The following is a 26,843-nucleotide window of genomic DNA, read 5'->3' as shown; positions in this document are numbered from 1 at the left end:
GCAAGGGAAATGAGGAAGCTTTCTAGGCCATTGATATATAAGGAAAAAAGAAACGGAGCAAGGATACAACCTTGCCTTACTCCTCCTAAGCAAGGGAAAGCTTCCGTACATCCCCCCTCTGGGCTAAATCTCACTTTCGCCGTAGTGTTCCAATGGAGCTCTTTTAGGATGTTGATGAGCTCCACTTCCATGCCCATCGTGACCATCATCGCCCAAAGTTTACTTCTGTTGACATTGTCGAATGCGGCTGCCAGGTCCATAAACCCCATATAAACAGTGCCCTTACTGGCTTTGGTATATTTGGCAGTTAGCAAATATAAGTTTAAACACTGGTCGCTAGTTGATCTACCACATCTAAAACCATACTGAGTATCCACTAGGGTGTGGTGTTCCTCGGTCCACTCCGTTAGCCGATTTAATATCACCCTCCCTAGGATTTTTGCTGAAACATCAATTAGGGAGATCGGCCTGTAACATTTAGGATCTTCTCGGCTCCCTTTCTTGAAAATGGGTACTATCAGTGCGGTGGACCAGGAACGTGGAAGGCCAGACCTAACCGCCGCATTTAGGACCCTTGTTAGGATAGGTGCCCATAGGTCTATGTTGCTTCTATACAGATCCGGCGGTGTTCCATCTGGGCCTGGTGCTTTATTGGGTGTGACTCAGCCCTTACTTCCCATGTAAATAATCCCCCCTGATACTCTTGGCTCTGGTGCCAGTTGGCGCCGTGTTGTGATACCACTGTTGATGCATTTTTGCCTTGCAGGTTGGAGATACACTAAACTACTTATTGATTTTCCAACTCAAACTGGTGTCCTGCCTCTTTTGTGGTGTGCCTGGTGTGTTGTCTGTGGGTACTGCGTGAGTGCTTCACATGTCCTCCGAAGTTTGGCCTGCCCGCTTGGTTCCATGCTACCCCCTTGGAGATTTGGGTAACCCCATTTCTTACAAGGATTCTTCCTACACATAAGAAATCCTTTTGTCTTGAAGATGGTCTTGTAGATGGACAATGTAATTAGGTTTGTTGGTCGTCCTTTCAGTCTATTCCCATCAATAAAATTAATTGTATAAAAGATGTCTATGTAATGCATAGGAGGATTTCTGTGTAAGTAGGTACTAGAAATGGGTAAAAAACACGAGTGACAATTAGACATTTGGTTGTAAGTGTGTTAGTCTTTGTCACTCATGTTTATGTTAATAATGTTTTGTACTCTTGAAACAGCAAATAAAGAATACACCATTCCTTTTTTCTTTATTTTACTTGGTGTGATTATGTAATTTAATTTTCAGAATTTATGTCTTTGAGGGCACTGTTTGGGCATTTTTGAGTGACATTGTTAAAGAAAATAATATTTTAATATTTAAAAAAATCCCTTGTAGGCATCCTCATATTACAATATACTTTGTTACCCAAGCACACAAGGGTTTATCGGGTTGCCCAATCAAGATAGTCATTATAGCATAGGCATCATGTGACGGAGCCAACGGCGTAGATGAAGGACCTGTTATGCAGCATATGCAGATGAAGGGCGAATGTGGGATCAGCCCTGGTTCAGTGCTGGTAAACTCTGCTCCACTACGTGGGAGGCAGAGTTTTTCCTGAACTCCACGTTCCAAGCAGAGTGCAGAGTACAAAAAAGTTCAAAATCTCTGCCAGCGGAGCAGTGTTCACCACCAAACCCCTAATTAAACCATTGATGTGGAAAGACCCCAGAGAGGGCTCTATGAGTAACCAAACTGTCTGAAATTGCCTCACATAAACTTTTAACTTCTGGTAGAATGGAAGTGTGAGTGGGGTTTTCATCCAGGCATGCAATATTATATTCTATATTATAGTGGACGATTTTCTGAAAGATGCTAAGAGGATGCTTTATGCACTATCGCCATTTAATCCAAAGTCATTTATTCTTAGCAATTACACTCCTTGGCTGCAGGATTTTAATGGATTTTTATCTCCAAGGTAAAGCATACAGGGTTATGGTCACTGAGGCAACTATCCAATGTTTCATGACTTGAGACTAGGGGCACAGCAACTGCAGATATTAGTATGAAATCTATGATACTCCCTGTGGCAACCCCTGTAAATGTTGGAATCTTCTCAATGTTATTTAACTGGACTCACTCAAAATTAATAAATTATGCTTCAGAACTGGCTTGTTCAGAGTGTCCCAAACTAGTGTGTCTAAAATGTACTTGCCCACAGAAGCTTTCAAAGGACACGACCAACTTTTGCCAGTCTGGATTAATTAGCTTGCACCTGCAATGTTCCAAGTAGCCACTGTCACTCCCTCTCGATAGGAATTTAGATTTCTTGTTGACTCAGCCTCCAATTCTGAGCTCTCCATACTGTGAGCATGTGAGGCTTCACCCTTCATGGCTTGCGAGTCTGACAGTTGTGTGGGAATGATGATTACCCAAATGCGACTAGAATGGAGGTTCCTCAGATTGCATGGTAACCCCTTGATTCGATGAGTCTAAAAAGTAAGGAGTGTTTGCGCCAGGCCCAGGGATATTACAGACTTCAAACGTAGCCCTCCAGTCCACAGCAGCCAAGGTGTGAACAGATTTCCTTGGTGAGGGGAGGTCTGACCGACTCTGATCCCCCATTTTTGGATGTCCAATATTGGAACAGCCATCTATGTCATTCTTAATACAGTTTGGGTGCTGTGAGGCCTCCTTGTTAGTAAGTCAATTTACCTAGTCGAGAACATCAACCGGTTGGACACAGGGACACTGAATGGCCCAATAGGCCATAGTGTGCCATTGTCAGATGCACAAGTGTGTGTGAGATGTTGTGACAGAAGAAGAGTAAGAGCAACCAATATGGTGGCTTGTAAAAATACCCCAGAGGAAAATGACCAATGCTAGTTTGCCTCACTCGCATGTGCTCCACATCAGATAGCAGTTTTCGAACCAAATTAGGTATTTGAAGTTGACTATAACACAGTATCCTGGGTAATCCTTCCTCCTCCTCCCGCTCACCATGCTCTGTGAGTCAAAATGGTCCTCTCTTCTACCCTTCTACCTCAGCTTGGGTCTCTGTCTCATGGCCTTATGCTTAACCCTGCTCCTCACCTGCCTGTGATTGCTTCGAACTTGGTTACCCTCTCCTGGCATGCTGGGGCTTTGATCCGGTTTCCCAGTCAAACACTGAGCTCATAATTCCTCATCTGTGCAGAGAATGGGGTAACTTTAACAGGGAACCAAATATATTTATATAACCATTATCTTACGAAAGTACTGATTTGACCTGATCTTGCTGTGTAAGAGGACCGAGCAATGGTTCTTTGAAAGTTCTTAACCAATATCTCGTGCTTATCTTCAAACAGTGTTTTGGTGTTGCTCTCCCCAATTTTCTCACAGTTCCTAATTGAGATATATTTTGTGCCATATTTTTACTATGACAGGGTGAACATGTGGGAATATAGGCGTTTCTCAATTTCTCAATATCCAAACCATGCCCTAATCCCAACTGAGAAATCAAAATCAGCATGCCCCTGAGCAGCCAGTAGTTAATGAGTCCCAACTGTGTCAATTTTTATTTGTGGGGATCGGGAGCCACTATACCACAGACCCTCAAAAATGTAGTCTAATTACTCCTTTCATCTCTTAAATCTCAGATCATAAGACTTAGCAGTTAATTACAAACTATGTTATGTTATTGATATTTCTACAGCGCATCTGTTTCCCAAGGGTGTCCTGACGCTAGAATTAAATCCTACAGAGGCCTAAGATGGGAGGAGTAATGATGCCTGATTAAATGGTAAAAAGCCATATTTTCAAGGCCTTCCTGAAGACGAGTAGGTTAGTCATGCCTCTAAGATGCAACAGGAGTTCGTTCCAGGACTTGGTTGCACAGACCACAAAGCGGTCTGCCACCCCAGTTGGTTTTCTTTGCAAATGGCTCCAATACCAATTTTGCTTCTGAGGAGCGCAGTGATCTTCTGGGTGGGTACCAGTGGAAATGGTACTAAGGGAAACTAATGGAAACTAAGGGAGGTATATGGGCTAGAAAATAAAGACTGCAAATGCACAGGGAAAATCAAGTATCCCAAAAAAATTTCGTATGAGGCAACCAACCCAGTACCTCTAGTCTGTTCTCATTACCTGTGTGGTACTATGTGACAATTTACGCACAAATCGGCTAGGCATTTAATAAACAATATAGCCTGGAGGGAGAACAGATATATGGTTATTAGAACATTCCACACATTGTAGTAGAATGTTCTAAATGAAACAGGGAGAAACAGAAAAACAAACATGAAATGTTTGAGAAGGCCTATACCAGCCCATTATTGGCAATGAGCCACTCTGTTGTCTTCAATCGAGCTCCCACCATTTTAATGTTCTAATGACATGTATGTGTCTAAGGTCCTGCATGTAATATTTTCATTGGATACTGTATTATACTGTGTTACTTTTTTATCTAATTTTTTTTTTCAATGAGCAAACTTTGTTCTTCTTTGGCTTCTACCTACAGAGTGAGCAGCTTGCACACCTATAGGGTTCTGCGTTTATTAACTGTAATGAACTGAATTATGTTCTGCTTGGTGTGAGGAAACGTACATTCCACCTCTTTTATTTAGAGCCTGGCAGGAGAAAAAGATACCATTACACTACATAACATTCATATTTTTATTATTTATGAAGGCTGTTAATCAACATTAACCGTTAAAACACAGGAATTTAAAGGTAGACATAGGAAATGTACATTTTAAATACAACTTGTAAATGAAAATACACATTATGCAATAAAACAAGCAAATACCTCTCCTTCTCGAATGTGGATATTCTTATGTTTCCCATTTTCAATTATCTTCAGGCACATATCCCCATGTATTTGGAAAAATAGCTGTAAAAATAACATGTATTTCAATTAATCATCTTGCCAAAAAAGATGTGTTTCTTCTGTAAATGCTGCAGAACATTTGCGCATACTCTCTTTATAAATCTGCAGTCTCCAGTTCAAGTGCCTCTCCTCTTAGTGTTTTGAAATTCAACCTATACACGTTTATTTATGCACCAAACTTTCTGCTTTTGCTGTACTAAATATTACAAGTGTAATGTTCACGTATTCTACCCCAAGCAGAACTAGGTGGCCTTTAGACCTTTTGAGCCCCAATGCACTCTGCTGTGGTTCTATCTGTCTCTGTGGCATTTACTGAAAGGATTGCTCTTTCACTGACACCCCTATACAGTGTTTCTTTAACTCAGTCAATACATGCGCACCTTGGTTAATATTTTTATTAGCACCATATGTTTCAATTGTTTACTTTCATCAGTTCTTCGCATTTACGCCCCCCCTTGAGAAGTTGAGGACAGTGCTCATCCTCCGACACACAACCATTACATATATAACTATTGACCATACACATTTGAGCAAAACACATCGTAGTTTGGAAAAAAGTATTAATTGCATTTTGGTTGGCATTTAAAAACATCTGGATCTCATTATCATGCAGGCGAACAGTGCATGCTTTAAGTGATTTTGTAAAAATGAAATGTCTGCATCGTATTGTTCCCAAAGGTGAAGTTTTTGAAAATTCTCTTTTGACTACAACATTAACATTTTAAAGTGGTTTCCTGCTTATGCTTGAACATAGTACTCTTCACTGTGTCTATTTGCATATTTCACTCAGCTGCTTTGTCTTGCATTTCCACAGCCAGAACATTCTTCTGTTGTTTATTGCATGTTCCTTAAATGTATAAAGACTTAAGAAACTACTGACCATGTATTCGGCAAGGTAAGCAAATCCTTAAAATTAAGACCGTATTCAGAAAATTCCTGGCTGTACAGTCAAAGTTTCACTCGTAGTCTTACCCATACAATTTCTGTAAATCTCGGACTTTCCTGGAATTCACAAAGAATTTCACGAGTACTTATGGAAAGTTATATCACTGGAGAACTCCCTGCCTATTCCCATAGGCTGGAAATATGCCAGGCAAATCTTTGTTCTTACCCACAAACGTTCAGGTTTTTGGTTGTTCATCCACTTTGCAGACAACTCGATCCTTAAAACTCTTACAACCTACCCTTGCTACTATGCAAAAATACAAAATACAAGCAGAATTGAATGTGTATGAGTAGATTTATACGTGCAAAGTAATGTTTTGGGATTTGCTGAAGCGAGTTTGCAATAATAAAATACACTGTTTATGCTGGGTCCGCACAACTCAAGAGAAGTTAAGCAATCCTTGTAACAATTACGGAAGCTGAGCCTGGAAATACAGAAACAAGAAAATCCTGCTAGCTCAGTGAAATAACAAGGGCCTCTTTTTAGTCTTAGACTTAGAAGCAGCAGCAAGGCTGAATGGTAAATTCTTAATCTTGGAGGTTTATGTACAGGTACAACGCCTAGCTCAAGCAGCACAGGTATTACTTACAATAAAAAGATTGTCCAAGGGATACATTCTCCTTGTATGAGTATTTTATTAAAAAGTACTTTTAGTACTGGCACAACCCTCTCTAGAAGGCCTAAGAAGACTTCAATTGGTAATCCGTCAGGGCCAGCGGCTTTGCCCCGACTCATTTTCCTTATTTGTTCTCTTATTTCCCCCTCCGAGATGCCGGTAGCCAGATATTCTTTATCAGATTCAGACAGTTGGGGTAGATCCCCAAGGTCCAACCAAGCCTCGACTTCATCTAGTCCGCAAGTGGTGTCCTCTTGATATAGAGTGGAGAAGTGTGGCTCACTGGTTAGAAGCGGCAGACCCTGATGCAGAGGTCTGACCATGGACCAGGGTTCAATTCCTGACGCAGCAGGGTCTTGGGCTCAATGTCCACGGACTACATAATTCTCGCCTCAGTGCCTACTCTAATCATGGGTCCCACTCTGCAACTCTGGGCAATAGCTTGCTTAATCTCCACAACGGCCCCCAAAGCGCTGGGATACCATGCTTCATCTTGGGGGTGCCCAGTAGGGGGCATCTCACAGGGAAAGCCAGGAAGAGTTCCACAGCGGTATACAGCGCCAGGATGCCTGAAAGGTGATAGTGCGCTTTACAAGTATACATACATTTACATTTACATATAGACCCTGCATAAATGACCTAGCCTCCTCTATGATATTATCGTCCTCTAGTAACAGGACCCCTGTCCCCCTTTGTATCAAACTCTTGATATTGTTTCTCACCCTTTCTGTTCTTGGTTTCCACGCCAGAAGGGAGCCACATTTTACGCCATAGGCGAAATTCTGTATTTTGCTGGCGTCCCACCTATCCTTCATAATCTTATCTGTTCTAGCATTAAAATCCGCTTGCAGACTCACCAATTCCTTCTCCAACTGAGGGATAAATTCCCTAGCCGTCCGGGCTGCTTGTTGCAACTCTAACTTTTCTCCTTAATGCTCTTAAGGCCCTCTATTTCTCTTTCTTTACTAGTTTTCCTCTTATGAGTCATAAGAGAACTCAGAAGCCCCCTCAAATATGCTTTAAGCGTCTCCCAGACAGACTGTTCAGTGGCGGAGCCTACATTGAAGTTAAAAAAAATCACCTATTCTATCATTTATTTCCACTTTTACTCTCTCGTCCAATAACAAACTCCTTTCTAGAGTCCAGCTTTTCTCTATCTTCTTAAGCTCTAGTTTAGGAACTAACTCTACTGCAGAATGGTCTGATATAATCGCTGGGATATAACTGATGGATCCTACATCTGAAAGCAAACACTGATCTATTAAAAAATAATCTATCCTTGAATACTGCTTATACTTCTTACTATAGAACGAAAATTCTCTAACAGTATCATATTTTGATCTCCAGATGTCAAGCAAATTGAACTCCTTCATAACATTTCTAAGTGTAGAAAATGTTCTAGTTGGAACGCAATATTTCACTTTAGAGGTCCGGTCCAATTGCTTGTCGAACACTTAATTAAAATCCCCGCCAAGTATGACTGGGGTAGGCGTATGTAGCAGACTAGTCTCAAGGTTCAAGAGAGGACCAGAATTGTCCTCATTGGGCCCATAATATACAGCACAAGTAATTGGTGACCCGCATATAGACAAAGTTGCCACCAACCATCTCCCAGACTGATCTGTGTCCCATTTCTCAACCTTAATATACTTGTCACTCTTACCACTATTGCGACCCCTCTTGTGTACCCTCTTTGTTTGGAGTATAACACCTCCTGCAACCAACCTATTTTACTAAAGGCTTGTTTACAGTCTGGGGCTTCCAAGTGAGTTTCCTGCAAGAAATAAATATGTGCTTCACTATTTGTTAGGAACTTGCAAACCCGAAATAGCTTCCTGCTCCCTCCCAGACCGTTCACATCCCGGAAAGGAGTTTTATCTTAGATAATCTTGTCATGGTCTACCTGTACGAACCACCCATCCAGAGCTTTTATTTGTATGAGGACAAATTTTCCAATTTTCTCCCTTCCCTCCTTGCACCTCCCACCCCCGAGGAACCCACCCTTAGTGCTTGACGTTGGAACCGCCTTTTAGGAACCCTAAGGCAGCACAGTGTATGGTTTATGCTACAGAGAAAAGGAAAACCATTCCTATCTGTGTCCGATATAGCCCATTGGCCTACTTTATATTTTATAAATCTTTTTATAGGTTTTATTTTTTTTCGAATTATTATTATTTATTTATTTTTAATTCCGTTCCTCCTCTTTTTTTTAAACTTTGTGGCTTTTCCCTGTTCCTTTTCTTCAGAGCCGTACCCTACCACCTGACATTCCCTCACCCTCTCATCTGAGACAGGAGAACATCTACATCTTCGGGTTGACTGAGGTTGTACATCTTGCTCTTCCACATTATTTTCAATAATGCGGGAAACTTCATTCAAACCTGTGCCCCCAGGGTTCTTAATTCGGGCATTCTGGAGCCCAGCTCCCACTTCCTTTGCGCATTTCTCCCCCCAATATCTTAACAGATTTGGTAGGGCACAGCCTGATGATGAAGGGCAGAACATGTTAGAGACCTCCCAAAAATTAACTCCTTTATGCTACAGGTCTGAAAATTAACCAAGATTTTCCTGGGGGCTTTTCTGTCCGGATGCAGCCTAAAAGAGTCCCTATGCACTCTTTGTTTTTCAGCTTCTAGGTCAATATCTGGTCAATCTTTTAACACCCCTTCTCTCAAAAGCTTAAATACGAATCCCTTTATGTCCTCCATCTCAGCCCCCTCCGGTATCTTCAAAATCCTAAAGTTGTTCCTGCAGGCCTGCATCTCTAACTTCTCCATATCCATCTGAAAAGATTGGTTCTGAGTTTTTAGAACTTCTATATCTTTGGAGTTTACTTGGACCGATTCTAATAACGATGAAACTTTAAGTTTGAGTGATCCTGTGTGTGCGCATATATCGTCCAATTTTGATTCAAGGGCATCACACTTATCATGAATGCCCTTCTGGTTTGCTTCGGATATCTCAAATTTAGTCAAAAGATCCCCCCTTAATGCCTGCAACAAGGAGCCTAGACTGTCACTGTCCCTATTTGCACCTCCTGATGCTTGCGCAGTGGTGTCCATATGAAATTTTTTCCCTCTGACTTGAACTTGGGCTTGAACTTGAGCTGTTTCTGGTGCCGCAATACTTTAGGGGCGATTTCCAGTACTTCCAGTATTACCCTCAACCCCAGCCAATTCCTGTAAAGCCTGAGGAACTACAAGAGCTACTGGGGCTAAAGAGGCTCCGGGGGAAGAAGGGGTAATTATAATACCAGTGCTAACAGTGGTAATACTAAGGTGGATGGAGGGATCCACATGATTGTGCACTGATAAATTCATAGTACTATCCCCAGCCACACTACTTGTACTCCTCTCCGGGTCCACTAAGCTTTTCAGAGGTGAAAAGCGGTTTTCAAGCGAAATGGGAGGGGTACTGTATTGTGCAGACGAGACTGACTCTGTGGCTAGAAGTGACTCCGCTACCTGCTCCATAATTTTAAAGTAGGTTTTAAGGGATGGGGTGTTCTTCTGAGGAGGGCAAATTGCCTTAGGACCCTTCGATTTTTTAGTATCCCTAGTCTTCGCCACTTTCTTTTTGCGTGGAGTTATTGGGGTCCCCCCTCCTGCCCCCTCCGTAGGGTCCTCAACTCCTGCTGGGACCTTAACTGATATCTATTTCTCTTTGGAAGAGGAACTCTACCTCTAACTCCTTTTCCACCACTCCCCCTGGGCTTGTACTGCTGACTGGACCCCCCCACTTCTTCAAGGGAACTTAGTACTGTTCCCTTTTCTGCCCCCGCTCCTTGAGGGGATACCTAAGTGTGCAAGAGCTGAATCCTGATCCATACAGTCCTGTTCCCACTCCGACCCTGCATGGAACCACCTTACTGGGTCACAAATTATAGTGGGGCGCTGAGAAAATGTGGCCCCCACTCGCCACGGGTAATCTCCGCAATCCCTGCACGCAAGCCCCCGAAACCTGGCTTTTTCTGACGCAGCCCGGGCCCGAATCCACAGCCTGGTCCGGCGTTCTCCGAGTCTGTTGAAAAGCGTGGACCCGGCCTCCTGCACTGCCTGCTCCGCCTCTCTCCCCATCTGCGTCTTCTCCCAGGTTCTACAGCCGACCCGCCAGTTCGACCGCTCTGCAGCAGCCGTGAACAGGGAACCGAAGGGAAAAGAAAAGAAACAACTCAACCTTCCATAGTATGCCGAAAAGAAAGGAACAAAATCCCTATTCTCCTAAGTTTCCGAAAACATTCTTCAGCTAAATTGCGCCGTTCATGTTAGACGCGCTGTGCTGCGCCGCCGAGCTCCTGCGATCAGCGTCAGCCCGCCGCCATGTTCCTCTCCCTCGCGCACCCCATGTATCCCTCAATCTTGGTCTGAAGCAACAGTATCACTGATCCCTAAACAAAATAAAGACCCTCAAAAAATCGATTCGTATAGACCAATTTCGTTATTAAACTCTGATTTAAAGATTTTCTCAGGGATATTGGCCACTAGGCTGGCCAGAATTATCAAAACAATCATACACTTGACGCCGCTTAGGCTTTTGATCAGGTTAACTGGGAGTATCTTTGGGAGACTACGAATAAGTTTGTTTTCCCACTTAAATTCATTGGTGCTGTTAAATCTCTCTATTTGAATCTTAGGGCAAACGTTTTAGTTAATGGTGCCCTAATGGAGCGGTTTAGTATTCACAGAGGTACTAGGCAGGGTTGTCCCCTGTCCCCCCTATTATTTAATGTGTATATTGAACCCTTTGTATGTGCACTTAGAAGGGATCATAGCATTATACCTTTTAAGATTGCGGATTTGGAGCTTAAGACTGCTCTGTATGCCTTCTGTACACCTCAAATCACACGGATGCAATCCCCCGGTTATTCGAACTGGCGTAGTAATTCGGAAACATTTCTGGTGATAAGATCAACAGAGAAAAGACTGAAATAATGGGGTGAAACAGCTTAGGCACTATACAGGGGGCAAGGGAGCAGATGAGATACCTAGGGATTCATCTAACCAGAAACTGATAGATATACCGAAGATCAGTTGGGAGAAGGTATCTAAGGAGGTCTGCAAGTTATTATGGGGATGGGGAAGTCTACCACTGAATATTTATGGGAGAGTTAATCTCGTAAAAATGACGATTCTGCCCAAAATAACTTTTCTGTTCAATACTGTCCCACTGTCTTTTAATCCTAAGGATATTGCTAGTCTCCAAGGGAAGATCGGTTCCTTCATATGGGCTTCAAAAACCCCCAGAATACCTTGAAAGAAATTAAGGAGAGGGTTGAAGATTGGAGGCTTGGCCTTACCTGATTTACGTTCTTACTGTCAAGCCTTCCATTTTAAGAATTTTAGAATATTAGCCAATAAACTAGATTCTTCCTTTCAGGGTCTTTTATTTCGGGAAATGCTACACGATGTGCCGCAGGGACAGGAATACTTTCTTTTTAAATTCGGTGACCCCAAATTTTGCAGAAAGGTCCGCCTTAAGATCCTGCTGACTGCTCTTAAGAACTGGAGATATATCACGAGAGTTTTGGGGATATCGTATTATACTTCACAGGCTCCAATTTGGTATTCTCCTGGCACTCCTGACTGCCTCCGGGATGAATTGTGTCAGCCACTCAAGTCAGCGGGTATTTCTGTATCTGGCGACCTTCATAAAAACGCACAGCTTATGAACTGCGAGTCCATTTCTAATCTGACAAATGGGACTCTGTTAGATTTGGGGGTCTCTGGTTGGCACAGGTATGTACTTGTGACAAGCCAGGACCCTCTCCTCTAATCAGGGCAAGGGACTTATTCTTAAAAATAACCCCTGCTCACCCTCTAGGTAGTGTGGCGCGAGCTGACAAGTCTAAACTTCAGGGCGTTAGAAGCTAAGCATTTATGCCCATACACAGTAATTCAGGAATGCAACACAAATGGACACCAGTCTATGATTTATAAAAATAAGTATGCTTTATGTAAATATATATATATCTATGCAGACTTAATACAAGACCATAATAATAATGTTTCAAATGCGCACAATACTGTTGTTTGGAAAAAGAGTTCTCTGGTAAGTATGCTTAGTGTCAGGTTTGCGCAGTTTTTGATTCCTGGGACAACCCTCTGATGGTAAAAATGCAAAAGAGTCTTTAACAACAAAATGGACCCTCTGGTCCGCGCTGTGCACCCTTCGGTGCGATGCGCGCAAAGTACCTGACAGGCTTTGGACAATGCGGGGGCAAACGAAGACGGTTGTCGGCAGCTCCTTGCATACAGGTCCGGCTCTCGACAAGCGCCGCGATGCGGGGCATTGGGGCGGAACCTCAGGAGGTGCTGCGGAGGGGTCGCTTTGCGGCAGAGTCTGTAGCGGGGGCGTTCCTTCGTGGCAAAGCTGATTTCCACCGAGGCGGCAATGCGGCACTTAGCGGCCCGTACGGGACGTAATGGCCGGCTCTCCTTGTGCGGCGCGGCCTCGGGAGTGAGACGCTTCAGGCGTAGGCACCTCGCTGGGCAAATGCAATTAACAGGTCGTGGCGGCTGTCTGCTGTGGTGGTGCGGCTCCGGCCGTGAAGGGGAAAGCGAGTCAGGTGCGGGGCGGCCCCAGGGTGACACGGTGTGGGCTACGGCTGCTTGTCGGGCGGCAACAGCAGGGGCTCAAAGTACTTCAGGGTTAAATAAAGATTTACGAGGCACACTCAGCGACGGCGTTCAGCGGGGCACGAGCATAGGCAGCCCAGCAGCTCGTCTTTGAAGGGGGAAAAGAGCCCAATGGTCCTGGGGCTCAGTTCAGGGGGCAAGCTCGCTTCCAAGCCCTTGGAGATCGTTTTTGAAGCATAAGTCTTTTTAGAAAGTAGCAAGTCTTTGGAAAGTAACAAGTCTTTGTAGGTTTCTTCCTTTCCTTTGGCAGAAAGGCAACCACTGCAGGCCAATCCCCCAGGATAGGGACAGTCTTCCTCCTTCAGCTTTACCGGTTCCTTCTCCTCAGGCAGAGGTTTCTTCTTGGTTCAAAAGCAGGATCTGATTTCTTAGGAGCAGGGCTCCCACTTTTATACACAAAATCCTTTGTTCTTTCAGGCCAGGGGGGCCTTTGCCTAATCCAATCCAGTTCCTGAGCACTTTGTTTTGGAGACTCTGGCTTTTCTTTCAGTGTGCAGGGCAGGGACATCAGACGCTCCGCAGGAGGTGTAGCCAGTATTGACGTGACAAGTACAGTCCAGGAGTACTCTGTTGACTGCCTTCCCTTCTCTCTTTACAAGGTGCAGGGCAGAGACATCAGATGCTCCACAGGGAGCGGACCCAGCATTGAGGTGGCAGAGCACAGCCCTATTCAGAGTCAAGGGGCACTCCCCCACCCATCCTGGTGTAATCTCTCTATTCACCACCTGTCAGCCCCCAGCCTGTCTCCTGGAATTCCCCAACCCTGTAACATACAGAAACCAGACCGCAGATACACATCAGAGCAGAGGCGGCCTGAAATGGTTAGGCAAGCAAATACAATCTTTCGAAAAGTGGTATTTACAAACACAGGATAATAAAATAAACTTTACTAAAAGATGTATTTTATTATTCTGAGTTCAGGCATACTAAACTTGACTTTCTACCATACTCTCGGAGTCTGTTAGGATTATAGAATGTAATAATTCCAGCAGCCCATTCTGGCGTATGGAGAGCAGGTAGCCTTACAATAGTTAAAAACGAAAATGGCTGTAATTCACTATTAGGACATGTCATGTCACACACATCAAGGCTTGTCCTACCTTATGCTTACAATGCACCCTGCCCTTGGGCCTACCATAAGGGTGACTAATATGAAGTTAAGGGAAGGTTTAGGGACTGGCAAGGGGGTGCCCTTGTTCTGTCAGCATGACAGTACCAGACTGCACACAGGTTCTACAATGGCAGACCCAAGCCACATTTTACAAGGCTACGTCTGTGGGTGGCACAACCAGTGATGCAGGCCCACTAGCAGGATTTGGATTTACAAGCCCTGGCACTCCTGGTGCACATTACTGGGGTCTGACAGTAAACCAAATAAGCCAATCATGGACACCAATCACATATAGCAATTTTACAGTAGGGAGAGCATATGCACTTTAGCACTGATCAGCAGTGGAAAACTGCCCGGAGTCATTATACCAACAAAAACAGGTCAGAGAGAATATAGGAGGAAGGCAAAAAGTTCATGGATGACCCTGCAGAGAGGGCCAAGTCCAACAGACTATAACAAGATTTAAGTTTTATCAGCTCTCTGCTTGGTGGGCTACACTATCCTGGGGTAATGAAGAAGATGGTACGTCTGTTGATTCCATTTCCAGAGTGGGCCTATGGAAACGTGAGGTTTCTTTCTGGTACAGGGCTCTCATTGGAGCAGGGGACTGTTTGGACTCTGAGTTGGAGAATCTTTGGGGTAATGCTCTTTCAGATAGCCGAGAGGAGATACAAAAAATCTGGTGTGACTCCTTTATTATGTCCAAGAGAGTGGTCAAACCAGCGAATCTTAGGCGGAACCATCTCTATACTGCCTACAGAGTGTACTGGACTCCAGGCAAACTATCCAAGGTGACCACAAGGATGTACTACTGCCCCAGATGTAAGCATGAGGCTGCATCATATGTTCATGGGTTGCACAAAAAAATTGCTCCATATTGGTCTGAGGTACGTGGTTTCTTGGAGGAGATTTTATTAAGGCCGATTGAAGTCAGTACCAGATTGGTTTCCTTTGGTCTACTCCCGGACTATTGTATGAATACCGCTGCTTCAAAATTTACATTCTATGTAATAGTTATTGCCAGAAGGGAAATTTGTAGGACATGGAAATCTGAGGCTACACCCACATTTGCTGATTGTCTTAAAAACATCATTATGACTAGTCAGTCAGATATGACCTGAGAGGAATCTAGCATCAATAGGATCTAGACAGCTTTGGAGACCTGGAGGAAAAACTAATACGGGTCCTATGATTATGCCAGAGGATTGTTGTCTGGTCCTCCCTAGTAACTTGTGGTTGGTCTTGCCTGGTGAAAGGGAGTGGGACCACGAGACAGCCTTACCTCTGGGTGAACTCTGTCTGCCCGGCACAGATATCCAGGGCGGCTATCGAATATATTTGTGTGGAAGGTGCAGAGGGACCCCATCTAGAGTTTATCGGTTCTGGTGGCATGTATGAGGACAAAAAAAAAAAAGATTGTCCAAGGAGTGATTTTTTTTTATATTAAGTAAAGGTGCTGTAACTTTAGGAAATTCTATGGAATTGAGTGGTGGGTTCTTGCGGCACATACAGTTCTGCCACTGTTGTGCCTTCCCTAGCCCTGGAGCAGGCAGATGAATTACGCCACACAAGAGGTCATTAAATATGTCTGTATTCCTCAGCATACACTCACACATATTGTGCATTATGAAGGACTGGGCGGAGTTTGTGGAGTCGCGTTACGCTGAGTTCCGCAAGTGGCAGAGTGCAACCGTAGTGCTGTTCGCACTGATTTTTAGCCCCAAGAGTTTCTCCCACGCCGTAAAATCAGTGCAAACAGCATCACGCAGAGCGCCAGAGAACGCTGCTTCTTTCTGCCGCTCAAATAGATTTTCTTCTCAAGCTGCAGGTTCCTCAATGTGAGCAGCATCTGCCTCAACACAATGATCGGTACAAAAGGAGGTGGTGATGGACGGAGCATCTGAACCAATCAAACACTCACACCCAGTCGCAAGATCTGGGTTTGATCCACCACCGTTCGTTAGCCCACTCTGCCACCCCAGTTCAGACATGGCTATATGCAAATCCGTCTGACCCTGTGCCTCATGGGAACAGTCCAGCCCGAACTGCCAATCCATGCCTTCCCTGGACCGGAAACAAGCTTCTGAGGACCGGTTTCTGGCATTCCAACCGTCTTCAGCCCAGCTTGCTTGAATCCAGTGGCAAAGTGAGCAAGGGACTCACGTCTGAGCATACCCTGACACACTTATGGCGGCCAAAATCGGTACAAAAGGGGGTGGTGATGGATGGAGCATCTGAACCAATCAAACACTCACACCCAGTCAAAAGATCTGGGTTTGATCCATCACCGTTCTTTAGCCCACTCTGCCACCCCAGTTCAGACATGGCTATATACAAATCAGTCTGACCCTGTGCCTCATGGGAACAGTCCAGCCCCAACTGCCAAGCCCGGGCTTCCCTGGACCGGAAACAAGCTTCCGAGGACCGGTTTCTGGCATTCCAGCCGTCTTCAGCCCGGCTTGCTTGAATCCAGTGGCAAAGTGAGCAAGGGACTCACGTCTGAGCATACCCTGCCACATTTATGGCGGCCAAAAGCACACAATGATCAGCTTTCTCAAAGCGAGCGGTAGCAACCTGTCTCAACCGCCGGAGTTCAGAATTTTTGCAGAGAGGTGGTCCAGTGTGCGATTTCTATTGCATGAGAAAAAAAACCTCCACGTCACTGTGCTGAGTTTTTGGGAACTCCACGGAGAGTGGGCAAAACTCCATGAACTCTGCCGGCAGTGCGGAATTCTTCACCCACCCCTAGAATTATCTCATTCTCAAAATTAACCACACTGGAACACTTCCCAGCCTGTGACGTAGTTCCTGTTCAGAGTCCGGCCGAGAAGCACAAAGGTTCCAGTGCGTACATCAATATGCTATATCTCCCCTCTTGTTAAATAAAAAGTGGTGAAAATTTCAAAAATCAAATTCCTTCAATCAGTCAGCGAGGTGATCAAGATGATCGAGGTCCACCCTGATCGGACAAAGGGGTCATAGGCTTAGGTGCTGGAGCCAAATCTGCTGGAAGGGCTGCCTCAAGCATGGTTTCAGGACTCAATTAGTGTTGCAGTAGGTATTTGAAATGGGACTTGTCCCAAGTGATGGATTGTTCAGGACGATGTGCTCTTATCATATTTCTTGTGCACGCCAGTAGCGGCCCGTGGAGGGAGTTCCGTAGGGCGGTGAGGCGGGGAGGGGCAGGGCGGGGGTAGTACCTACCGGAATATGGATGAACGGAGGTAAGTTAACAATTAAATACATGAAACTCATTTCTTTGCATGCGCAACGAAATTCGTTTCATACATAGTGCAATCAATATCATGAGTTTTTGGCCCTTGTGCAGGAATGATGTTATGGTAAGATGCTTCAAAAAAACTGCACTGGCCAGAGAGCATGGCAAGCTTTACACACAAGGAGATATTTGTGTACAAAAGTTTCAGCTCATCAAATTCACAAAAGTAGATGGGATGAACGCTTGCAATAAGTCTAACCACTGGCAATCGCTCAGAGTAGCATTCCTACCCATCATTATTTTGCCCCTCATGCCACCTCAGTTTGGACCCAGCCATATGCAAATCAGTTATTATCCTGATCCAATAGGAACAGTCCAGATGGAATTGCCTAGCTAGAGGTGTCATAGTTGATATGAGAAATTGGGTTGTTGGTTGACTGGGGTGTCAGCCCTGGTCAAGCAACAGCTACTTTCCCTGTAGATGAACCATAAAAAGTCACGAAATTAGCCTGTGCTTAACGTTGGGTAGTTTGGCACAAAAAGTAGTCAGGCTCATGTGTAAAGTATTTCTGCAGTGCACAAACAGTAATAAAGTGAAAAAAATCAAAAAAACATTTATAAAAAAAGAGTATATTTAAATAAATTACTTGCCACCAAAACAACAAAAATCCAATCAGTGGAAGCAGTTACGAATTTCTAAAGTTTTTTTTATGAAAACTAGTACCTAAATGTGTAAAGAGCCAATCTTAGATATCTAGTTGGGCGAAACCGGGCAAAATAATAAAAGGATGGCAGACCGCGATGGAGCAAGATTTAATTACAAGGAAATGAATTGGCTCTGGTCAGCATTTACCTTCAGACATAAACATTTCAGAGTAAAATGTTCTGAGAAGGTAAATTTCAGCAGGGCAAGGCTGCCGAGGTGTACGATGAGGGACTGTCGTTGTTGGATGGCCTTAGGTTGAAGTCTACGTTCATTATTAGTTGTCAAAAGGAAAGTCAAAAACCTCCAGCGGGAAAAGGCAGAGGTCTGTAGCCGAAGACAGTTCCATGAGGGTGGATACCCTGTTGGTGAAGGACTGCTTTAAAGGATTTGCTGCTGCTGAGAAGAACATAGAGGGAGAAGCCGCAAAGTCATTCCAACCGGTGATGCACCTCAGGTGAATAGGCAAGCGGGTTGGTCCTTGTCTCCTCCTGGTTCCCAAAGCAGGTTTAAGTCAAAAATGTTATAAGTCCCCACTTTTGAATTTTGGCTATCTGGTCACTTTTAGTATCACTTCCAATGGCCCAGGATTGGAGGGCACTTCTAGGAGGGCCAGGACTCACTCAGGCTGGGTCCAATATGGGTTCAAGATGGAAAACATATTTTGTGTCCCTGTGGCACTGAACAGGAGGCCAGCAAACTAGCGCTTGTGAGTAACTCTGGAGGTCCTGTGACAGTTGAAGATCCAGTCCTTTCACCCAGGCAGAAGGTAGCAGAGCAGCATGGCAACAGGCCAGCAAAAAAGAAGCACATCAGTCCTTTAGAGCATCAGTCCAGCAGAGTGACAGACATTCCAGCAGCCCAGCAGCCCGTTTTCCTGGCAGAGCATCCACAGGTCCAGAAATGTATTGAAGAATTGGTGCCTGAGGTCTAGGTATTATACCCTTGTGCTCTCATTCAGGGGATTGGGAGAAGCTTCTGGCAGCGGATTTGAAGTGCATGGAATTTCCTGCCTCCCCTAGCCCTGGCTCCAAGCTGGCTGCAGTGACAATGTGGGGTTGTTAGGAACTTTGTGTAAAGGCAGAGCACAGGCTATTCAGTTGCAAGTGGGATTGTTCTCAGCTCCGCCCTCCATCATGTCAGCAGATGATCCGTTCAGGCCTGCTAATCCCTCTATTGTGTGATTACAGGGAGGAATTTTCAAAGTCTAACTGTCAGTTACATCCATTCATGTGAAAAGGTCAGGCTACAGGCAAAAGAGGGCTAAGGGCAGAAAAATGCCAACTTTCAAATAGTGGTACTATTAAAATTGTACTAAAAAAACAGAATTTACCATTAAATACAGTACAATTCCAAAGACATCAAACATGCCATAGCAACCAGCTCCCATTTGGAAATTACAGTTAATTGAATTTAATAAGGAATCCCCAATGTTATTCTAGAAAGGTCTAGGCTTCATAATAGAGGTAATTGAATTTAGGAGTTGTTCACTACCAGGATGTGTAAAAACTTTAAAGAACATGTCCAACCGTTATGTTACACAGCAACTTGCCCTAAAGTCTATCTAGACCTTACCTTGGAGTGACTTATGTGTAATAAAAGCAGAGTTTAAGGCTTTGTAAGGGGGTTTCAATGCCGAGTCGCATGGCAGTATAAAACTGCATTCAGACTGCAATGGCAGGCCTGGGACATAGTTTAAAGCACTATTTAAGTGGGTGGTACAATAAGTGCTGCAGGCCCACTGGTTGCATTTCATTTACAGACCCTGGGAATATGGTATACCACTCTAGAAGGGACTAGTAAGTAAATATATATGCCAATTTAACTATGTTTAGGGAAGGTAGCACAAGCACTTTACCATGCGGTTAGCCGTGGTAAGGTGCACTTAATTCCGACAAACAAACGTTTAGCAAAATTGAGAAGATAAGGCAAAAAGGAGGGACGAGCTCCCTAAGGCTGACAGTTCTAACAGTGGGCAAAAGAACGATTGGTTGAACTGCTACCCCAAGCAATTGCCAGTGGATAGACTTACTGCAACCATTTCTCCCATCGCCTTTTGTGTGTTTGATGTACCACCCTAAGTGGCAAAGGTATGTCCAGATGTTTGTCCCGTGCTCACTATGCCACTAGAACCAACTTACATATGAATGGCGAGCTTGAATCAGAGCAAAACTGGTCTTAGGTTGCTTGTTTTCCAGTTCAGGGAGACCCTGGCTTAGCAGTTTGGCCTGGACTGTTCCTAGAGGAGCAGGATCAAGACTGATTTGTGTATGGCTGGGAAAAAACTGATGTGAAATAGTGGGCAAAAGGACGGTGGATTGGAATGCTAAACCAAGAAATTTCAAGTGGTTAGAGTTAATGCAAGTGTACATCACATCACCTTTTATGTGTTTGATGTACTGCCCTAAGTTGCAAGGGTATGCCCAGACGTCGGTACCATGCTCACTATTCTATTGGAGTCATGTTATACCTGACTGTCAAACCACATTCAGGAAGAAACCGGTATTTGGTTGCTTGTGTTCTGGTTCAGGAAATGCATGGCTTAGCATTTAGGGGTGGTCTGTTCCTAATAGAGCAGAGTCAAGACTGATTTGCATATTACCAGGTTCAAAGTGACGTCAAATTTTGGGAAAACAAACAATGAGTTAGAATGCTACCCCGAGCATGTGGCAGTAGTTATTGCAAGCATTCCTTCCATCAGCTTTTGCCTATTCAAAGTATCAGCTCCACATGGAGAGAAAAACCTGGGTTCTAAATTCAAGTCAAGACTTTGAAAGAGTTGTGATTACAAATTAGCATTTGAAAAGGATTCACATTAGTAGCTCCTATCACTGTACAGAGCGGAATATTTAAATTAATAATTCATATATTAATGGGCGATGGCATTATTATTCAATACTGTATGAAATTCAATTCTATTATCAGAATATACTGTTATGTTGCCCTCTCTTACTCAGCTTCAAACTCACTTACTGTTGCTTCATCTCCTCAGTGTACTGCTGCAGCCATTTTACCTGGTGCGTGACAGCCCATGCTGATATCCCAGAGCTCCTTTACTCAGTATGCTAGCCAGTTAGCAGGCCTTTTCGCGTCTGCATTTTATGTGTATACGCAAAATATGGTAAGATTGGTCTACACCTGTTCGTCCTATTTAATTTACCTGTCAGTCCCTTGTAAAGTGGCATCTCATATACCAAGGGATGGTAAATTAAATGCTACTTGTGGGCTTTCAGCGCTGATTGCGCCACCCACCAAAGTAGCCTTTCAAACCTATCCCAGTCTTCTGCCATTGCAGGATCTGTGCAAGCAGTGTCACTGCCGGTGTGACGTGGCACCTAAAGTGTGTGTCTTGTCTGTGACCCCCTGTTACTAGATGTCAGTCACCCCTAAGGTAGGTCCTAGCTAGCCCTATGGGCAGGGTGCATTGTAGGTAAAAGATAGGACATGTACTTTAAGTGTATGGCATGTCCTGGTAGTGACAGACAACCATTTTGGTTTCTCACTACTGTGGGGCTGCCCTCCCTTAGGATTGCATTGGGGATTCCCTGATAAGTATTTCAGTGGTAATTCCTGATATGAGAGGAGCAGCGCGGTCAAGTATGGTATGTTTGAAATAGTAATAATAAATGCTACACAATGGTGTGCGCAGATTTATTATAACTATTTTAGAAATACCACTTTTAGAATCTGGCATTTCTGTGTGCTACGTGTCTGCCTGCCTGATGTGAATTGCATGTCTGGTTTTTGAGTGACAGGGGCTGGTGAGGTGTGCGTGGCTCCGGAAGGGACAGGGTGAGTCACGGCTAGGCTGAATGGTACATCTGCATTTGGAGTGGTGGGAGGAGAAATCCCTGGTCCCTGAACGGGATGGTGCCTGCCCTAGGGAACGTTGGCTCCACCCTCCGTGATGTGTCTGATGACCAGCCCCACCTCACAATAGGGAAGTGGAGCCTAGTAAACAGAGTGCTCCATAACCAGTTCTAACTGGTTTCTCCAGGCCCTGTGCCAGGGCAGACAAAGGAAAACTAAGTATCAATGTAGAGGGTGTGACCCCATGCTTTTTGTTTTGTTCCTGCGCTTGAGGGTGCCTGTGCTGGGGTGAAGGACTGCTGGGCAACAGGAGGAACCACCTCGGGACACAGCTGCTGCTTCCTGGGGGTCTCCATGTGTTGACCTGCCTTTGCCCAGCTCTGCCCCGGATGATTTTGGCCCAAGCGTCCAGGAGAGCGCACCGGGTGCAAGGAGGGCACTGCCCATAGTAAAAGGAGCGTGAGGGCTCTGCAGCCCTAGGCTGCAGTGTGTCCTGAGGGAATCCCGGTGTGGGGATTCCCCCGTGATTCCAGGAGAAGCGGGAGCCTACATCGCTTTCGCGTTGCTAGAGGACAGCGGGGACCCACCATGCAACTGCAGCCACATTTGTGCTGTTGCACTCAGCGGAAGCCCACCCCGCGGTTTAGAAGAGAGAGCGGGTGCCCACCCCGCACCCTGCATACTTAAAAAGCGAGTGCCTACCCCGCTGTGGTGGTTGCTATGAGGTGGGAGCCCACCCCACACTTTGTGCTTAAAGCAGGGAGCCGCCGCAATCAAGTGCGGGGACCTGGAACTAGGCAGGATGAGTCTGATGGTGGGTGGGGCCTCGCGCCCTCAGGAAGCAGAAGCGGCTGCCTGGGGAGGAGCGGGGCTCCCATGAGGAGGAGAGAGCCCCACGTGTGGCCATAGACAGGCGGCTGCTGAGGGAAGTGACCATGACACCTGGCCAGTGCCTATCCCTGCCGCGTTGAAAAAGAAGTACGTCAGAGCCTCGCGGGCTCCATTTCCTCCTCCGCCGCAATCGCCAAAGAAAGGAGGACAGAGCCGGCATCCAGATAGGAGCGGAGCACCACCTGGGACATCCTGCAGTGAACCCTGGACCGCTGGTGGATGCTTACGGCAGCACCTGCTCTCGCTCAGCTGCCAGAAGAGTGGTGAGTGGGTCTGAGTGTTTTTCTCGTATTATACCAGGACCCAGGCCAGGAGAGTGACAGGCCGGGCCAGTCTTGCTGTGAGCCCCGCTGCCACATGGTTGCGGGCAGTCACACCTTCATAGGGTGTTGGGGGCTCCAAAGTAAGCATGGGCAAATTTAGCGAATTCGCGATCCGCGAATTTGCGGATTTGCGAATTCGCGATCCGCAAAATTCGCGAATTTGTGCGAATTTGCCGATTTTTGTTTTTTTGCGTGTTCGCTGGTTTTTTTGCATGTTCGCGGGGTTTTTTGCGTGTTCGCGGGGCTTTTTGCGTCTTCGCGAGCCGCTTGCATAGCGAAGTTACCCATGCAGTCGTTTATGGGAGAGGGAGAGAGAGATAGATAGATAGATAGATAGATAGATAGATAGATAGATAGATAGATAGATAGATAGATAGATAGATAGATAGATAGATAGAGAAAGAGAGGGAAAGAGAGAGGGAGAGAGAGAACGAGAGAAAGAAAGAGAGGCCAGATCTCTGAACGGCCAGATTCCTGAGTTGCCCCTACAGAACACACAGCTTTTTATTTTTAGCAAAATGCATATGAAAATTGTGCTGTAAAGGTCTCTTTTAGTTTAACCCCTCCTGACAACTCAAAATTGGTGTATTTGCCATCCTCTCCCTTCTTCCTGTTTTTTATATCTGTAAGTGCTTCCTGATGAGGTTTAATTCCTTGGACAGGTGCCTCGTTGCCTACTTGTAACTATTCTCTGACCCTGCTTCAAGGGTCAGAGCAGGGTCAGAGAAAAGTTGCAGGTAGGCAACGAGGCGCCAGGAAGCAATTAGCAGCAGGTGTCCAAGTTGAAGTTAATTTGTTTGTAACCCTTTTGTAAAAGGTTACAAAGAAATTAGGTTCAACTTTTGCACCTGCTGCTGTGACCCTTGCTTGGCTGAAAATTCGTCCCCGCTGATTCGCGAAAATCCGCAAATTCGCCTGCGAAACGGATTTTACGCCCACCCTTACTCCAAAGGCACTTCGTGCCAGTGCTTTTTAGGCAAGTTTAATTTAGAAAGTCCCAGAGAAGTGCATCTTGGAATACTCACAGCTGCACCACCATAGCAGGCAGCTGCAATGTTGTTGGCCAGATCCTTTTCAGAAGTCCCGAGTGGGACTTGGGGGCATTTCTTTTTTTAAGTCAAAGGGCCCAGTTAGTCCCAGTGCCCACAGTGATCTCCACAGGTGCATCGCAATTAGCGGCAGCTTTCACGTTTAAGCCTGCGCAATTGCGCACTTTTGGGCATCTGCTGCATTGGCAGCCAGCCCTGATATTTTGGGACAGAGGGCATTTGAGCCCCAGCGAGAAGCCAGTTGGCTAGGAGGGCAGTTCAATCTTGGTAGGGGCAAGGCCATAATATATTCGCGTAATGTGATTCATGCTTGTGATGCCTATGACATAATGTGTTTATGTTTAGGATGTTTATGTATAATGTGTTTATGCTGGTGAGGCCTAGTGCGTAATGTGTTTATGCTAATGAGGTTTGGGCCAAATGTGATTTATTGCCTAATGTCATGCTATGATATTTTAGGATGGTGTCTAATCATAATTTGATAATGCTTAGGTCATTATGGTACCAGTAGTTACTGGTTGTGGTTTTACTTAACCTGTTCTGATGGTTCTAACCATGGCCTGATTGGCCTGGTCCTGTATATAATCCCCTGTAATTTATGACCTGGTGCTAGTTGGCACAGTGTGAATGTGTGATTATGTTTCTAATGTGTTTATGAGAATAAAAGGCTTTTTTTTATATACCCTTGTGTGGAGTTCCTTTTGTAGTGTGCCTAGTGTGGTGCTGCTGTGTGTGTGTGTGTGTGTGTGTTGCGCAAATGCTTTACACATTGCCTCTGGGATAAGCTTGACTGCTCGTGCCAATCTACCAAGGGGGTGAGCAGGGGTTATCTTCAGCGTGTAACTCCCTTGCCCTCACCAGAGTGGTGGTTTCTGCCTGGCTTAGGCGCAAGCCTTAGCCAACCAGAAATCCCATTTCTAACAGGGAGAGAATAAATAAGGTTTGTGCTAGAGCTACTGTGAGCAAATGCATGTTAAACAAGCATTTGCAATGCAATAGGTCTTGCATGAGGAACGTTTGAGCTATTGGTATTGTAAATGACACATTTTTTATTTATGTGTTAGTTTTGAAAATAGCAAAGTTAATAGCTTTGTCATTTACAAATGCCAATAGTTATAACTTTCGCAAATGTGACACCTATAGCATTTGTAATACAATATGTGTTGTATGTACGTGACTTAGATATATTGATATTAAAAATGACAATGGCTTTTAATTTTTTAATAATTAATACTTAAATAAAAGTTATTGTAATTTATAATGGCAATAGCTCAACCTTTTGTAAATAACTTTCGTGAAGATTATGTTCAGTGTATTTTATTGTGACGAAAATCCAAGAACAAAAGTGAAATATTAACATCTTTTTGTGACATTTGTAATAAAGCTTGAAACATTGAGAGAACATATTTGAGCCAGTTGTTGTTGAATGGTTGCACATATTGATGCTGTGGTGGCGCTGAGTGACGTTGTGGTGGCAACGAGTGATGCTGTGGCATTCAGTGATGCTGTGGTAGCGCATAGTGATGTTGTGGTGCCCCTGAGTGATGCTGTGGTGGTGCTGAGTGATGCAATAGATAGAGTGAGGGTGATAGATAGAGGGAGGGCGATAGATAGAGTGAGGGCGATAGATTGATAGATAGATAGAGTGTGTGGGGTTGTGTGTGTGTGGTGGGTTGTGTGTGCGGGGGGTTATGTGTGTGTGGATGGTTGTGTGTGTGTGGAGGGTTGTGGTTGTGTGTGGGGTTGTGTGTGTGTAGGGTTGTGTGTGTGTAGGGTTGTGTGTTTGGGGGTTGTGTGTGTGGGGGCGTGTAGTGTGGTTGTGTTTGTGTGGGGGGTTGTGTGTGGGGTTGTATGTACGTGGTGTTGTGTGTGGGGGGTGGTCTGTGTGTATGTGGGGTTGTGTGTTTGTGGTGTTTGTGTGTGTGTGTAGTGTGTGTGGGGGGGTCCTGTGTGTGTGGGGTTGTGTGTGTGTGGGGCTGTGTGTGGGTTTTTGTGTGTGGGGGGGTTGTGTGTGGGGTTGAGTGTGTGTGTGAGGTTGTGTGTGGTGTGTTGCGTGTGTGTGTGGGGGTTGTGTGTGTGGGGGGGTTGTGTTTGGGGGGGTTGTGTGTGTGGGGGGATTGTGTGTGTGGGGGGGTTGTTTGTGTGGGGGGTTGTTTGTGTGGGGGGTTGTTTGTGTGGGGGGGGGTTGTGTGTGGGGGGTTGTGTGTGTGGGGGGATTGTGTGTGTGGAGGTGTGTGTGTGGGGGGGGGGGTTTGTTTGTGTGTGGGGTTGTGTGTGTGTGGGGTTGTGTGTGGGGGGGTTGTGTGTAGGGGGGTTGTGTGTGTGGGGGGGTTGTGTGTGTGGGGGGGGTTGTGTGTGTGGGGGGTTGTGTGTGTGGGGGGGCTGTGTGTGGGGTTGTGTGTGTGTGTGTTGTGTTTGGGTTTGTGTGTGTGTTGTGTTTGGGGTTGTGTGTGGGTTTGGGTGTGTGTGTGGGGTTGTGTGTGTGGTAGTGTGGTTGTGTTGTGGTTGTGTGTGTGTGTGGTTGTGTGTGTTTGGTTGTGGGGGGGTTGTGTGTGTGTGTGGGGTTGTTGGTGTGTGGGGTTGTGTGTGTGGGGGGGTTGTGTGTGTGGGGGGTTTGTGTGTGTGGGGTTGTGTGTGTGTGGGGGGGATTGTGTGTGTGTGGGATTGTAGGTGTCTGGGGTTCTGTGTGTGGG

The 26,843-nt window shown here is 45.3% G+C and overlaps 1 protein-coding gene across 1 annotated transcript in view; it reads right to left on the bottom strand.

Moving 5' to 3' along the window:
* Window positions 1-2,657: 2,657 nt before the first annotated feature.
* Window positions 2,658-26,843, bottom strand: part of LOC147666366 (3-hydroxyanthranilate 3,4-dioxygenase-like) — a 308,626-nt gene continuing 284,440 nt past the window's right edge. The window contains exon 3 of the mRNA XM_086949101.1: window positions 2,658-4,852. Within this exon, the coding sequence (XP_086805227.1) occupies window positions 4,745-4,852 (108 nt within the window). The 3' untranslated portion in view covers window positions 2,658-4,744. The remainder of the gene's footprint in view (window positions 4,853-26,843) is intronic.

The sequence above is a fragment of the Lissotriton vulgaris genome, unplaced genomic scaffold (genome assembly GCF_964263255.1).
Source record: "Lissotriton vulgaris unplaced genomic scaffold, aLisVul1.2 SCAFFOLD_1819, whole genome shotgun sequence".
Taxonomy (NCBI): Eukaryota; Metazoa; Chordata; class Amphibia; order Caudata; family Salamandridae; genus Lissotriton; species Lissotriton vulgaris.
This window is presented reverse-complemented; position numbering and strand designations above follow the sequence as displayed.